The sequence below is a fragment of the Perognathus longimembris genome, chromosome 20 (assembly GCF_023159225.1).
Source record: "Perognathus longimembris pacificus isolate PPM17 chromosome 20, ASM2315922v1, whole genome shotgun sequence".
NCBI classification, from domain to species: Eukaryota; Metazoa; Chordata; class Mammalia; order Rodentia; family Heteromyidae; genus Perognathus; species Perognathus longimembris.
In genome coordinates this window covers 44,484,833-44,499,235 of record NC_063180.1, presented here as the reverse complement: position 1 = coordinate 44,499,235, position 14,403 = coordinate 44,484,833, and the positions used below count along the sequence as shown (strand labels likewise).

Below are 14,403 nucleotides of genomic sequence, written 5' to 3'. Positions count from 1 at the left end.
TGAGAGAAGGTGCCGGCCCCGACGGGGGGCTGAGTCCACGCCAGGCCCCGCGCACGCGCGCAGGCCGGGCCGGGCGTCCGTCCGTCCGTCCGCCCCGCCCGTCACAGGTGCAGCTCGTGGGTCTTGATGTGCTCCAGCTGTTCTCGCAGCTGCAGGAACGAGGGCCGGGCGGCCGCGTCCAGGTGCCAGCAGTTCTTCATGACGTCGTAGACGGCGGCTGGGCAGCCGTCGGGGGCGTCCATCTTGTAGCCCTTTTCCACCCGAGGGATGACGTCCTTCAGGGGCTGGGCGCGGGAGGCGAGGGGGGGGGTTAGGGCCGGATAGAGGAGGGGCCGCCCTCCCCTCCGCCCCCACCCCGCCCGTGGGGACTCACGATCCGTGGGTAAGGCACTCGCCCGAAGGAGTAGATTTCCCAGAGGAGGATCCCGAAGCTCCACACGTCGGACTTGGTGGAGAATTTCTGCCGCGGGCGAGCACAGAGGGCGTCAGGTGGGGGGTGGGGGCGGGGGGGGGGCCCGGCGGGGCGGGGAGGCGCCTCACCTTCTCTCTGAGGGCCTCGGGGGCCGTCCACTTGACGGGCAGCTTGCCCGTGTCCTGCGTGCTGGACGCCTCCTTGGTGAGGCCGAAGTCGCTGACCTTGGCCACGTTGTCCTCCGACACCAGCACGTTGCGGGCCGCCAGGTCGCGGTGCACGAAGTTGTTGCCCTCCAGGTACTCCCATGGCCTCGCACACGTCTCTGGGGCAGGGGAGGGGGTCAGCCGCGCGCGCCCTCGGACGTGGGGGCGACCCCCCGAGCCCCCCCCCATCCCGCTGGGCCCCCCGAGAGACTCACAGCGAGAACTTGAGGAGGCAGTCCCCGCCCAGCACCGAGCGGCCCCGGGACCGCAGGTAGTCCACCAGGCTCCCCTGGGAAGCACAGGGCGCGTCAGCCCCGGGCCCTCGGGGGCGCCCTCTCGGCCGCATGGGGGGGGGCTGGGACGGGAGGGGGGGCTGATCCCTGCAGGCTGTCAGTAACTAAGGCAGGGCTGGTGGTGCGGGGGTGGTGCGGGGGTGGGATGGGGTGGGGGGGGGACGGGGCGGGACGGGCACCTTGGCCATGTACTCCGTGACGATGTACAGCCCGCCCTTCTCCTCCACGATCACGCCCAGGAGCTGCACCAGGTTGCTGTGCCGAAGTTGCCTGGGGCAGGACGCGGGGGGTCAGGACCAGCCCCGCCCCCCGGCCCAGCCCGCCCCCCCGGCCCGGCCCTGAACTCACGTCATGACGGAGGCCTCGGCCAGGAAGGCCTGCGCCGTGGCGTCGTTCTTGATGCACTTGACGGCGACCTTGTTCCCCCGGTAGTCACCCAGCATCACGTCTGTGGGGACACGGGGGGGCTGTGCTCTCCGCGCCCCGCCCGGCCCCCTCCGCCCCTCGGGGTCCCCTCGCCCGGCTCACCTCCAAACTCCCCCTTCCCGATGGTCTGCAGCAGCTTGAGCTCCTTCATGTTCAAGGCCCAGCCGCCTGCGGGGAGGGGGGGAGGGCGGTGAGGGGAGGGGGGGCGGGAGGAGGGGGAGGGCCGGGTTTGGGGTGGCGGGCACACTCACTGCGGTAGAACTCGTCCTGGGCGGCCACGGTGCCCTCCATGACCTTTGGCTTGATGAGGCGCGTGCAGAGCCCGTCGGCATCCGTGGTGTAGTGCTGGGGGGGAGGGGGGCAGGGCAGGGGAGGTCAGAGCCGCCCCACCCGCCCCGTGACCCCAGCGACTTCCCTTGCACCCCGCACGGCCCGCCACCAGAGGGCGGCAGAGGCCAGGCCTGCGGAGCCGCCGGGCGGGGAGGGCGGTCCCCCCTCACCCCCCCGCCCCCCGCCGGCATCCGGGGGCTGAGGGCACCGGCGGGCCTGGCTTTGAACCAGGGTCCTCAGACCTCACCCTCCCTCCCGGGCAGCGGGGAGGAGGGGCGCGAGCCCCCCGACCCCAGGCCGTAACTGGTTTGGTTTTATTGATTGATTGTAGCCCTCTGCCCCCCCCCCCGGGCCCCCGGGCCCCCCGCACCTCCACCAGCTGCATGAGGTTCTCGAAGTAGACCTCCTCGTCGATGCTGAGCTTGCTGGCGTGGTACATGATGCGGTAGTGCTCCACCTTGCCCTCGCAGCTCACGCACAGCGTGTAGTCCCCGGGGTAGTTGGTGCTCTCCCGCACCAGGAACAGCCCCGTCTCGGGGGGGTACAGCAGCCGCTCCGCCTGCTCCCGCGTGATCTTGCCGTGGAACCACCTGCGCGTGGGGAGGGAGGGGGAGGGGGGCCGGGTGAGGCGGGGCGCCGCGCCCGGGGGCCCCCTCTCCTTGCCCCCCGCACCCCGCACTCACGGCATGAGGCTGAGCTTGGTGCCCGCCTTCACGCCCTCGCGCTTCTGCACGTAGTTGGCCGGGATGATGCCCTCGCGGCCCACCTTGTTCTTGGCTTTGTACCAGTTGGGGTCCTGCGGGGAGGGGAGGCGGGGGTGGGCGCTCCGTGGGGCGCGGGATCGGGGATGGGGGGGCCCCCACGCCCCGCCCCCACGCCCACCTTGGTGACGGCCACGATGGTGAGCACGTCCCCCTTGCAGAAGGGCAGGTCCTGCTCCGCAGTGCCGTGGAAGTTGTACTTGGCGATGCACTCCGTACCGGACGGCCACACGGCCTGGGGGCGGGGCGCGCGCTGTGGGCGGGGCCGTGGGCGGGCCACGCCCACCCAGCCCCGGACCCCCGCAAGGCGGGGCTGCGGCCCACCTCCCACCAACCCTTGGCGACGCACTCCGTACTGGACGGCCACACGGCCTGGGGGCGGGGCCTCGAGTTGGCCACGCCCACCCAGCCCCCGGACCCCGCAAGGCGGGGCCGCGGCCCACCTCCCACCAACCCTTGTCGATGCACTCAATACGGGACGGCCACACGGCCTGGGGGCGGAGCCTTGAGCGGGCCCCGCCCACCCAGGCCCCACAGGGAGGGGCTGCGGCCCACCTCCCACCAACCCTTGTACAGGACGGCCACACGGCCTGGGGGCGGGGCCTCGAGCGGGCCCCGCCCACCAAGGCCCCACAGGGAGGGGCTGCGGACCACCTCCCACCAACCCTTGTACAGGACGGCCACACGGCCTGGGGGCGGGGCCTCAAGTTGGACCCGCCCACCGCCCCGCCCACCCGGACCCCCGCAGGGAGGGGCTGCGGACCACCTCCCACCAACCCTTGTCGATACACTCAGTACAGGACGGCCACACGGCCTGGGGGCGGGGCCTCGAGTTGGCCCCGCCCACCCCGGGCCCCCCAGGGCGGGGCTGCGGACCACCTCCCACCAACCCGCAACAAGCCGGCCCAGGAGGCCCCCAGGCGCCCGCCCTCCCTCCCTCCCCGTGGTGGTACCTGGATGGCCGACATCCTCGGAGGAGATGTGGGGTCCCCGCTCAGAGGAAGGCCCACCGGCCGCTCGGTACCATCAGAGCTGCGGCAGGGAGAAGGCAGGCTGAGGTGAGAGGGGCCGGGCTGCCGAGGGGGGGCCTGGGGTGATCGGGGTCGTCCTCACCCCCCCCCCGGGTGTCAGGCGAGGTCTAGAGGGCTGAGGACATCCGGGGTCCCTACAGAGGTGACGATCGCAGGGCCTAGCCCCCCCCCCACGCGCCCTGTGACCCAGGACACGCGCTGCCCCCGGCGGGGACCCAGGCCTGGCCACTGAGTCAGCAGGGCCTGGGGGCCTGGCGGGGGGGGGGGTGTCAACGGCTGCTACCTCCGGCAGACCGGGGCTTTGAACCTGCAACCCCGAGTCAAGGACGGAAGCTTCCCGGCCCCACGCTGCCCGTTCTGGAGGGGGGCACAGAGCACCCTGACCTGCAGGCCGGCTGTGGGGAGACCGAGACCCCGGTTCTAGAACTGCCGGGCGCCGGGCCAGCCCAGGAGCGTGCTCCCCCCACGGCCAGAGCCGGCACACTGGGCAAGTGAGCCCGGAGTTCCCCGTACCCCTTCACTTTGTGTGCCAGTCGTGGGGCTTGAACTCGGGGCCTACGCGCTGTCCTTGAGCTTTTCCACTCGAGGCTGGTGCTCTACCACCTGAACCACACAGCTCCGCAGTCTCCTGGCCTTCCCTGCCCGGGCTGGCTGGGGTGACCGCGCCAGCCCCCAGCGCTACCCCCATTTCACAGACGTGGAGACGGAGGCCCGACTTGGGTCACGCCGCCTGCGTCTGAGCTGGGGGTCCTATGTGGTTAGCTGGACCCCCAACTTCCAGGCCTCTGTGGCAGAGGCTCTGCCCGCCCCCCCCCCCCCAGGCCTCCGGGGCTGGGAGGAGGAGGCAGTCCTCCTGTTAGTCATCCTTCCAGCTGTCAGTTTGCAAACACTTCGCGGCCCGCAGCTGCCGCCGCCGCCGCCTCCACCTTGACGGCAGTAATGAGAAGAATCACAGGGCCGACTCCCCGGCCCTCGTGGGGTGCCGGGCAGCCCAAGGCGCAGGGCGGGCGGAGACCCCCGGGGGCCGAGGCCTGGCCACACCGCAAAGGAGCCTTTTTGTTATTTGTGCCAGGCCTGGGGCTTGAACTCAGGGCCTGGGCGCCGTCTCTGAGCTTCCTTCACTCGAGGGTGGTGCTCTACCCCTGGAACCACGGCGCCACGGCTGGCTTTTCGGTGGTTAGCTGGACATACGGATCTCCTGGATTTTCCTACCCAGGCCGGCTGGCTTTGCTCCGTGATCTTGAGATCTCGGCGTCCTGAGTAGTGGGGTGACAGGCGTGAGCCACGGGGGTGACCTGCTTTCCAGAGAACCTCGAGTCCGGCGCCACAACCGTCCATTTCTCCCGGCGGCTCACGCCTGCCATCCCAGCGACTGGGGAGGCCGAGTTCGAGCCCGGCCTGGCCCTCTTCCCAGCCCACACCTGGGGGGCAGGGTCCCGGACCTGTCCTGCCGGAGGCGGAGCTCCGAGGACCCCCTCCAGGCTAGCCCGGCGGGACGTCTGTCTGGGAGACTCATCTCCACAGGGCGGCCGCATGCCGTCGTGGGTGACTGGGGTCCCGGCCACTACCAGAAGCCCAAGAGGACCAAAAATAACCAGTGAAGAACGGGGCTGGAGGTGGGGTACCAGCTGGGTTCGTGGAGGCGCAGCTTGAATCTCAGTTCTCGGTCTCCGCCCCCCCCCACCCAGCTGCTGGAGAGGCGAGAAGCAACGGGCAGCTGAGACCCCACCGGGGCTGAGGGCGGGGCTCGGGGGGACCCGACTCCCACCGGGAGCCAGCCCAGCCCCAAACACCAATGTCAGGAAACACTTCAAACACGCTAGGAACCGGGCCCGGGGCGCACGCCTGTCAGCCCAGCCAGGGTGACGGTTCAAAGCCAGCCCAGGCAGGAAAGTCCGTGAGACTCTCATCTCCAAGTTACCAGAAAGCCAGAGGCGGACATGTGGCTCAAGGGGTAGAACGGCAGCCAACAGCAAGCAAGCAGAGCAAGAACACAAGGTCGGGAGTTCAAGCCCCACTCGTACCAAAGGGAAAAAAAAAAGGCTTATTTCAACCTTTTGGGTGGATTTGAAACACAAACCCATAGGTTACAGGAAAGGGGGGAAAGACGTGGCGTGTGAAGACATCTACAAGTGTGTGTGTGTGTGTGTATGAGAGAGAGAGGGGAGAGAGAGAGAGGGAGAGAGAGAGAGAGGGAGAGAGAGAGGGAGAGAGAGAGGAGAGAGAAGGAGAATTTAGCTTTGAAGACGGGGTTTTGCTATGTAGCCCAACTTTGGTCCGGAGCCTCAGCCCGGAGCGGGAATTACCGGCGGGCACACCCAAGCCCAGCCCGCAAGTTGTGTTTTAAGTGTGTCACACAACCCCAGCACCCGCCTCACTATCTCCAGCAAGGCCCGGCCCAGGAAAGCGTGCTCCCTACGTCACCTCCTTTGCCGCGCTCCCTCCCCGTTCTGGGGCCAGGAGTAGGGCTGGAACCCCCGCCCCCCGGGGGCCCCAGCTCCCCTTGGGCTCCCTGCTGGCTACGCGGGGCTCGAGCCCCCTTTCCTTCTGAGAGCCACGTGCGTCTGCTGCCTCGCGCGTGGCGGGAAAGCTGAAAAGCAGGCGCGTTTCTTTGAAGCCCACAACTGATTTCCGCCGTGCCCTGTCCCCCCTTCCCCTCCCCGCCCCCCCGCAGCAGAGGGTGGGGGACAGCCGCACCTGAAGCCCAACCCCACCCCCACCAAGAGCCCACAGCACCCCACGCCGCACGAGCGAAGGAATGAACGAAGAGATGAATGAATGAAGCAACCCGGACGAGGGGGGGCAGGCAGGCGGGGCTGCACGGCACCCCCAGGGGACCCCAGCTGTCGCCCGGTCCCCACAGCACCGACGTTCATCCCCACCCTGACTTCCTGCCCACGCCGTGCTCCCGGCAGCCCCTGCGGTGGGGCGGGCGGAGTGCCCGGGCGTGGAGGTCAGCGGCCGAGGCCACAGGCTGGCCTTTCCCGGAGCCCGGGCAGGCGGCCGGCCGGGGAGGGGGGCTGGGGGCACACACTTGCGGGGGGGGGAAGGGGAGGTCAAAGGCCGGCGGGCCCCAAACTCCACCACCCCGGCGGGCGGGCGGCTGGCTGGCGGGGCGTGGGAGCCTCCCGGAGCTGTTTACACCCAGCTAAAAATACCCCCGAAAGGGGAAGCGGGGCAGAGGCGGGGGGCGTGGGGGCCAGCCCCCCCCCAGTCCCCCCCAGGGCCCGGCACCCAGGGGGAGGGGCAACAAGGAAGCAGGAAGGGCCCTCAGCTTTCTCGTTCTTCTTGTTTTGTGCCAGCCCTGGGCCTTGAACTCAGGGCCCGGGGGGCGCCCCACAACTCTGCTCCCACCTTTCTGTGTGGTTCATTGGAGATCAGAGTCTCACAGACTTCCCTGCCCGGGCTGGCTTCGAACCTCTGTCCTCTGACGTCAGCCTCCTGACTGCTCGCTTCTCGTCGGCACCCGGGGCCTCCTGCGTGGCTCTCGGAGCCGGTGCTCTGCCGCTTGAGTTACGCTTCCGGCCCTGGCTTTTTGCTGGCTGAGCGGAGGGTGGAAGGGTCCGACTGGCTGTGCCGCCCCAGCCGGCCGGCTTCCCACCGAGCGGCTGGGATGGCAGGCGCGGGCCGCGGGCCCCCGGGGCAGAGCCAGGCCGGCCAGCTGGAGGCGCTGCCTTTGGGGTCCCGAGGACCCCCCTTAGCCCGCCTCTTCCTGGGGCGGTGAGGACCCCGACGCCGAGCGCAGGCCGGGCGGACTCCGGTCCTCCTGACTGCGGTCGGGTCGGTCACACCCGCTGCCTCCCGGGACGGGTTTGGGGTGCAGCTTAGCACACGGGGGACCTGCTTAACAGGCTGCACGCCCCAGAACTGCAAGCCAGCAGAGAAGACTGGGGCCGCGGGGGTGGGGCGGGCGGGGGGGGGTGCGCCCTAGGAGGCTCAGGTTCACGTCCCCATGGTGGGAGCAGCTCGGGTGGAGCGAAGGCCTCGCTCGGCTCCCGGGGCGCAGAGGCAGAATCGGGTTTCAGACGGGGCACCCCCCCACCCCAACACCTGAGGAGGGCGAGGCCGCGGCAGTTGGGCTGGTTTGGCAGCAAAAATCCCCGCCCCATCCTGGCTGTAGGGAGCGGACCAGGCCGAGGGCCCCCCCCCCACGCCAGCCCCCCACTGGGGTCCTGGGGACACAGGGGGGGGGCGCTGGAAATACCCGGGTATCCGGGGCTCAGGTTCCAGAGCATTCTGCCCCCCCCACCCCGCCACACGCTACATGGGGGGCTAAGGAGCAGCGGGGCCGTCACTCTCCCCGCCCCCACGCAGGGGACCGGAAATCCTGTCTGGCGGTTTGGGAGGTGGGGGCTGGGGGGGCCCCCTCCACCCCCCTCCCCGGGGTGCACCGCCGCCGCCGGCAGCCGCTCCTGGCCCAGAAAGGCTTCTAATTACCGCTCGCTCACGAGCCTAATTACCGCCACGCGCGGGCACCGGCCCCGGGGGCCCAGGGACACGGCCTGGGGGGGCGGGGGTCCCCACTGGATTTGCATCTCATGCCACACCCACTGGATTTGCATCTCATTTGCATGAGCCGACACGGCCTCCAGCCCTGAGACCCGAGGGGAGCCGGGCCCCAGGCCCTGGGGCGGATGCGGGGAACTTTCATTTCAGAAGCGGGGGTGGGGGGGGGGCAGGGCACCTGCTCCCTGGGGACCGAGGTCAGGCGCCCAGGGCCGCATGGAGGACACAGGCCAGCGGCCGGTGCCGCCCCCTACGGGGCCAACGGTGAAACACAGCCAGGACCCCAGCCCGGCTACGGGGGGGGGGGGGGGGGGGGGCGGGCCTGGCTCCGAGGATCTGGGTTCAAAGCCAGAGGCAGACCAACGGACTCTAGTCGGGGCCTGGCAACCCTGAAGAAACGCCGAGTACCCGGACGGGAGGAAGGAGGCGAACCGGGGCGGCCGGAGCCCCTGGGCTCTGCGGGGCCCTTCCTTCCCCCGGCCCCGTCCAGGGCTCCCGCCCGCCAGCCCCGCGACTCAGGAGGCTGAGCTCTGAGGACCAGAGTTCAAGGCCAGCCCGGGCGGGCACCTCCGTGAGCCCTGGGAGCTCCACCAGAAAAGCCAGAAGAGGAGCCGTGGCTCCAGGAGTGGAGCGCCGGCCTGGAGCACAAGACAGCGCAGGGACGGCCACGGGGCCCGAGTTCGAGCCCCAGGACCGGCACCAAAGCAGAGCTCCCCAAGGGCCTCAAGGTGGCAGCCCCGCCCGCGGCGCTCTGCTCACCCGGCCCCTCCTCGAAGGCTCTGCGCCTCCACTTCTTCCAGGAAGCCCCCCCAAGCCTGGGCCGGGCCGTGCAGAGCTCCAGCCCCCCAGCAGCTGGCGGGAGAGGGACCCACAGGCCCTCCCGGCCCACGGCGCTCTGCTGCTGGCCTCCGTGGCCAGCCGGGCCTCTCCTTGCACACACGCGTGTGCGCACACACGCACAGACACTCCTGGCTGACCGGGGGCCGGGAGTGGAGAAGGCAGGGCAGGTTGTGGAGGGTCACGTGAGCCACAGGCCCCACAGGCCCCCCGGCGGGGCACAGGGCACGGGGCACGGCGGGGGGGGGGGGAGGGCCCCCCCGCTGGTTCTAGACCACAGAGGGGAGGGGAGGCAGAGGAAGCTGCGGTCGGAGGGCAGGGCGGCAGCCTTGGCACAGCGCCCCAGAACCAGGAAGAGAAACTGAGCCTGAGAAGGGGGGGTGCCGGGGCCCTACACCCCGGGGGGCCTGCAGAAGGGGCTGTGCGACCGCTCCCAGCCTCAGTTTCCCCTTGGAAAGGAGATCTTCAGGGCCTTCTGTGCTGCCATGGGCGCCCCGACTCCCAGGGCTCCCCGAGATCACGGGGGGCAGGGGCTCAGCCGGCGGGGCACCCCGACTCCCAGGGCTCCCCGAGATCGCGGGGGGCAGGGGCTCAGCCAGCGGGGGACCCCGACTCCCAGGGCTCCCCGAGATCACGGGGGGCAGGGGCTCAGCCGGCGGGGCACCCCGACTCCCAGGGCTCCCCGAGATCGCGGGGGCAGGGGCTCAGCCGGCGGGGGACCCCGACTCCCAGGGCTCCCCCAGATCACGGGGGGGCAGGGGCTCAGCCAGCGGGGCACCCCGACTCCCAGGGCTCCCCCAGATCACGGGGGCAGGGGCATCCCGACTCCCAGGGCTCCCCCAGATCGTGGGGGGCAGGGGCTCAGCCAGCGGGGCACCCCGACTCCCAGGGCTCCCCGAGATCGCGGGGGGCCGGGGCTCAGCCAGCAGGGGACCCCGACTCCCAGGGCTCCCCGAGATCGCGGGGGGCCGGGGCTCAGCCAGCGGGGGACCCGCAGTGCTTCTTTATTTTTAGGTCTGAGTTTGACTTTAATCATTACTTAGTGGATTCTATTTCCAGCCCCTGGATGAAGGGACCCAGAGTGGAAGGAGGGAGGGAGGAGGGAGGCCGTCCTGGTTGTCCTCCTCCTCCTCCTCCTCCTCCTCCACCCATCCTGCCCCGGCCAGGCCTGCACCCCGGGGACGGCCCCGCCCTGTGACCTCATCACGGCCGGGCGGCAGGGCGGGCGGGCGCAGTGATGGACGCAAGTCTCCCCAGACCCGGCCCGGGGACCAGAGGCTGGCGTCTGGGGAGCCAGGGGCCCGGCTCCTCCCGCTGCCCTCGGGGTGGCCCGGTGGTCACTCCAGGGTGCTGGGGGGGGGGGGCAGAGGGCGGCGGCGCGAGGCACAGGGACGCGAAGGCCCCCCTCTGGGGGGAGGTCGGCCCCTGATCTCAATTAGCCAGCACAACACAAACCCCCCCAAACCAAAGCTGGAGCGGAGCCGTGGCTCGAGTGGTCGTGCGCCGGCCTTGCGTAGCACAGACACCCGCGATGAGAACTCGGGGGGCCCTTCTGCCAGGGAGGACGGGCGGAGCCAGGGCCTGGGTATCGCACGGTGATGGAGGGGGCAGAGGAGGAGGGCGGGCGGGCGGGGGGGAGCCCAGTGCCCCAGGAGGGGAGGGCGGCGAGGGGCTGGGGTGGGGTGAGCACTGGTCCTGGGGTGTCCCCGCTCCCCACAAGCCCAGGCAGCCCGCCCCGGCCGCCCGCCCGGGCCACCTGGAGGGGGGAGGGCTGGTTCACGGGGTTCCTGAAGCCACCCCAGGGCCGCACGCCCAGGAGCCGGGGCGGAGGGGTGCCCCACCCCCACCGGGCTTTGGGGCTGGGAAGGGCGGCGGGGGAGAGGGCGGGAAGGAGGGGGGCTCGGGGCGTGACCCTCTGAATTAGGACAGCGTCTCAGAAGTGGAGCTGTGGCTCGAGTGGCGGAGCACCAGCTTGAGGGCCCGAGTTCGAGCCCCTGCACCGGCACGGCACAAGTGCGATTTCCTCCTCGCCTTTCCTTTCTATCTCTTATTCTCTCTCTCTGTTTTGGGGGTGCTGGGAATCGGACCCAGTGCCCGGCCCAGAGAACACAGCTCCCCAGCTCACGCACCCTGAGCTTGGCCGGCCTGGCCCGTGCCCACGGTGGGGCTGCGGGGGCGAGCCTCCTAGCGGGTGGCGTGTGCGTGCGTGCGCGTGCGTGCGCGTGTGTACACACACACACGTTTTCCTTTCTTCCTGTGACTCAGCACCCCTGCTCTTTGTGGGCTCTGCCGTCCAGAGCTCTAAAGATAACGACCAGAGCCCGACGCCGGTGGCTCAGGCCGCCGTCCTAGCTGCTCAGGAGGCTGAGCTCTGAGTTCAAGACCAGCCAAGGGCGGAAAAGCCCGTGAGACGCTGATCTCCAACGAACTACCAAATTAAAAAAAAAAATCTGGAAGTGGAGGTGTGGCGCAAGTGGTAGAGCACCAACCTGGAGCAAGAAAGTGACGCGGCGGTGAGCGTCCAGGCCCTGAGTTCAAATTCTACCACCAGCGTGAAGAGGAAATACAAAGGCCCCGAGCCGCACGAGTCCCATCAGGGCACGCAGGGTGCCCCGGGCCTCGGCCCCTCAACCCCATTCAGGAGCAGCTGGACCCCATTTCCTCTCCAACACTTGTGGGCTCAGCCTTTTGGGGCCCGGGGAGTAGGGGAAAACAACCGTGTCCTGGTCTTTCTGAACCCCCAACCCAACCAACACAAGACAGAAGGAGCCGCCACTTCCGGGCGGGCGCGAGAGGAAGGCACCAAGCTCACCGCGTGAAACACACGGCCGCCGTTGGCCAGGCATCTTCCCACGGGGGCGGGGGACCCGGGCGGGCGGCACCCCGGCAGCTCGGAGCCCGTCACGCCGCGCCCCACCTCGTCGGGCTGGAGAGGAAGTCGAGACCGGGTATGGGGTACGGTGATAGGGCTCAAGCTAAAAACAACAGCAAAAACCACGCGGGGATAACAGCCAGGACCCGAGTTCGAGTCCCAGTGCTGGCAAACAAGTGCATGGAACACTTCTCTCTTTCCCTTTTCTTTCTGGGCTTTTCCCATGCCAAGGCCACAGTAGAAAACCTGAAATCAAAGGCGGTGGGTTCAAGGGGGTCCCAGGGGGTCCCAGGGGGGGCCCAGCCCGGCTGGCCTGCCGAGCTGGGGCTAGGACCAGGACCCCCGGGAGCACTGCTCCCCAAGAGCCGGGCCCCCCAAGTCCTCTCCCTCCTCTCCAACGCTGGGCAGGGCCACGTGCTCCCCGCCAGCTTGGGGGGGGGGGACAGCCCCTGCTTCTCCTCATGCCGAGCGGGGACCGAGATCACCCCAGGCCTGGAGTGGGCACCCCCACACACACACACACAACCTGGGCAGGACAGGAGCTCCTACTTTAACTGGCGGATTCCCCGCCCGGCACCTCCCTCCCCAGCCCCTGGCCTGGCTCGCGGAGAAGCCCGGGCAGAAGGGGCTGCTCAGGTGCCAGGCTGAGGACCTGCTTCTCAGTCACACCCGGGCCGCAGCCCCGCCCGGCGTCCCCGCCCAGGGGTCAGAGTCCAGGCCCAGGACGGGGCGGGGATGCCCGGCCCGAGGGGCACAGCTCCTGGGGGGCGGCCAGGGGCTCCCGGCTCCAGCACCTCCCACAGGAGCACCACGCCACTCGGGAGTTGTGCGTGTCCGTGTGTGCTTCTGTATGTGTGCATGCAAAAGTGTGTATCTGTATGCGTGTGCACATCAGCATGGGTCTCTGTGTATGTGGGTGCGTGTATCTGTATGTGGTAACTATTTGTACGTATGCATGATTGTGTAGCTGTGTGTATGTGTGTGCACGTATCTGTGTGTGTTAAGTATTTGTGCATGTGTGTCTGTGTGTGCACGTATCTGTGTGTTAAGTATTTGTACGTATGTGTATGTGTAGCTGTCTGTGTCTGTGTGCGTGCACTTGTATATGTGCATGCGTCTGTGAGTGTGTGTATCTGCATGTGTGTGTACCTGTTTGCATTAGTGTGCACGTGGGTGTGTGTATCTGTGTGTAAGCATGTGTCTGCTTGCACATGTGTACCTGTGTGCATGTGTGTGCGTGGATCCGCTTGCGCGCCTCTCTGCTTGCACGTGTGTGTATCTGCGTGTGCGGGGGGGGGGGGTCTGTGTCTCGGGGGGCTCGGGGGTCGGTGTCCTCCGCGGAGGGGGGGCCCTCCCTCTTCCTCCCGCCCTCCGCCCCTCCCCCTCCCGGCCCGGCCCGCCGGGGTCCCGGGAGGATTCGAACCCGCGGCGGGGCGGCGCGGGGCGGGGCGGGAGCGGCGGCCTCCGGGCCTCCCTCCGGCGGGGACCCCCGCCCGCCCCCCCCACCCCGACCCCCCCGACCCCCCCCCCGGGGGCGGCCCGCGCTCACCTCGGTCCGGGCGCCGCGGTCCGGGCGGCATCGGCGGCCTGCAGGGCGGGCGGCGCGGCGGGGCTGGGCTCGGGGCCCGGGAGGAGCCCGGGAGGCGCCCGGAGGCGGCGGCGCGGCCTGCCCGGCCCGGCCCGGCCGCGCGAAGGGGGCGGGAGGCGGGAACAATGTCGCCGCGCGGCCCGGCGGGCTCCGCGTCCGCGCCCCGGGCGGCGGGCCGGGCTGGCGGGGCCCCGGGCGGGCGGCCGCGGGTCCCGGGCGCGGGGAGCGGCCCCGGGGGGCGCCGGGGGCCCCGAGGTCCCCGCCCCGCGGGCGCGCACGGCCCGACGGCGGCGCCGCGCGGGGACCCCGCCCCGGCGGGGATCGATCGGGCGGCGCGGGGCGCGGGCGGCGCGGGGCGCGCGGGGCGCGGGGGGCGCGCGGGGCGCGGGGCGCGGGGCTCGGCGGCCGCACCTCCCCGGCGTCGGCGCCGCTCGCCCGGGCTCGGCGGGGAGGAAACTCGCAGGCCCGGCGGGGAGGAAGCGCGGCCCGGATCCTCCGCCCGCCGCACTGCGCCTGCGCGGGGAGGGGGCGGGGCCGCGCCGCCTGCCGGCCGCCCGCGGGACCGCAGGGGGCGTGGCCGGGCCCGGCCGCGGGGCGCCGCCGTCGGGCCCCCCGGGGAGCCCCGAGGCCTGGGCCCGAGCCGAGCGCTGCCGCGAGCTCGCCCACCCATTCATTCACTCATTCATTCATTCACTCGCTCACCCATTCACTCATTCATTCATTCACTCATTCGCTCGCTCTGCCCCCAGGCCTCACCCCAGCCCCCCTGGGGAGGCCTTCCCCACTGCCCGGCCCTGGGTCACCGTGGACCCGAGGGGGGGGCCGGGGCGCCTGCTGAGTCAATGCAGACCTGACAATGGAGGTGGAGACGGCCCCGAGGGCCAGGCGGGGAGCCGGGGTGGGGGAGCCGGGGTGGGAGGGCCGGGGTGGGGGAGTCGGGGTGGGGGGGGCCGGGGTGGCTCAGGGGCTGTGAGTGGGGGGGGCCGGGGTGGGGGAGTTGGGGTGGGAGGGCCGGGGTGGGGGGGGCCGAGGTGGGGGGCCGGGGTGGGGGAGCCGGGGTGGGAGGGCCGGGGTGGGGGGGCCGGGGTGGGGGGGCCGGGGTGGGGGGCTGGGGTAGGGGAGCTGGGGTGGGAGGGCCGGG

General features: G+C 70.8%; 1 protein-coding gene across 1 annotated transcript; it reads right to left on the bottom strand.

Moving 5' to 3' along the window:
* Positions 1-70: 70 nt before the first annotated feature.
* Positions 71-13,279, bottom strand: Csk (C-terminal Src kinase). The gene is given in 14 exon segments (XM_048369496.1): positions 71-284; positions 374-460; positions 541-717; positions 719-737; positions 834-907; positions 1,091-1,181; positions 1,260-1,359; positions 1,440-1,505; positions 1,589-1,682; positions 2,038-2,257; positions 2,351-2,463; positions 2,550-2,663; positions 3,382-3,460; positions 13,224-13,279. Coding segments are annotated over 13 exon segments (1,353 nt in total). The 5' UTR covers positions 3,397-3,460; positions 13,224-13,279; the 3' UTR covers positions 71-101.
* Positions 13,280-14,403: the final 1,124 nt, after the last annotated feature.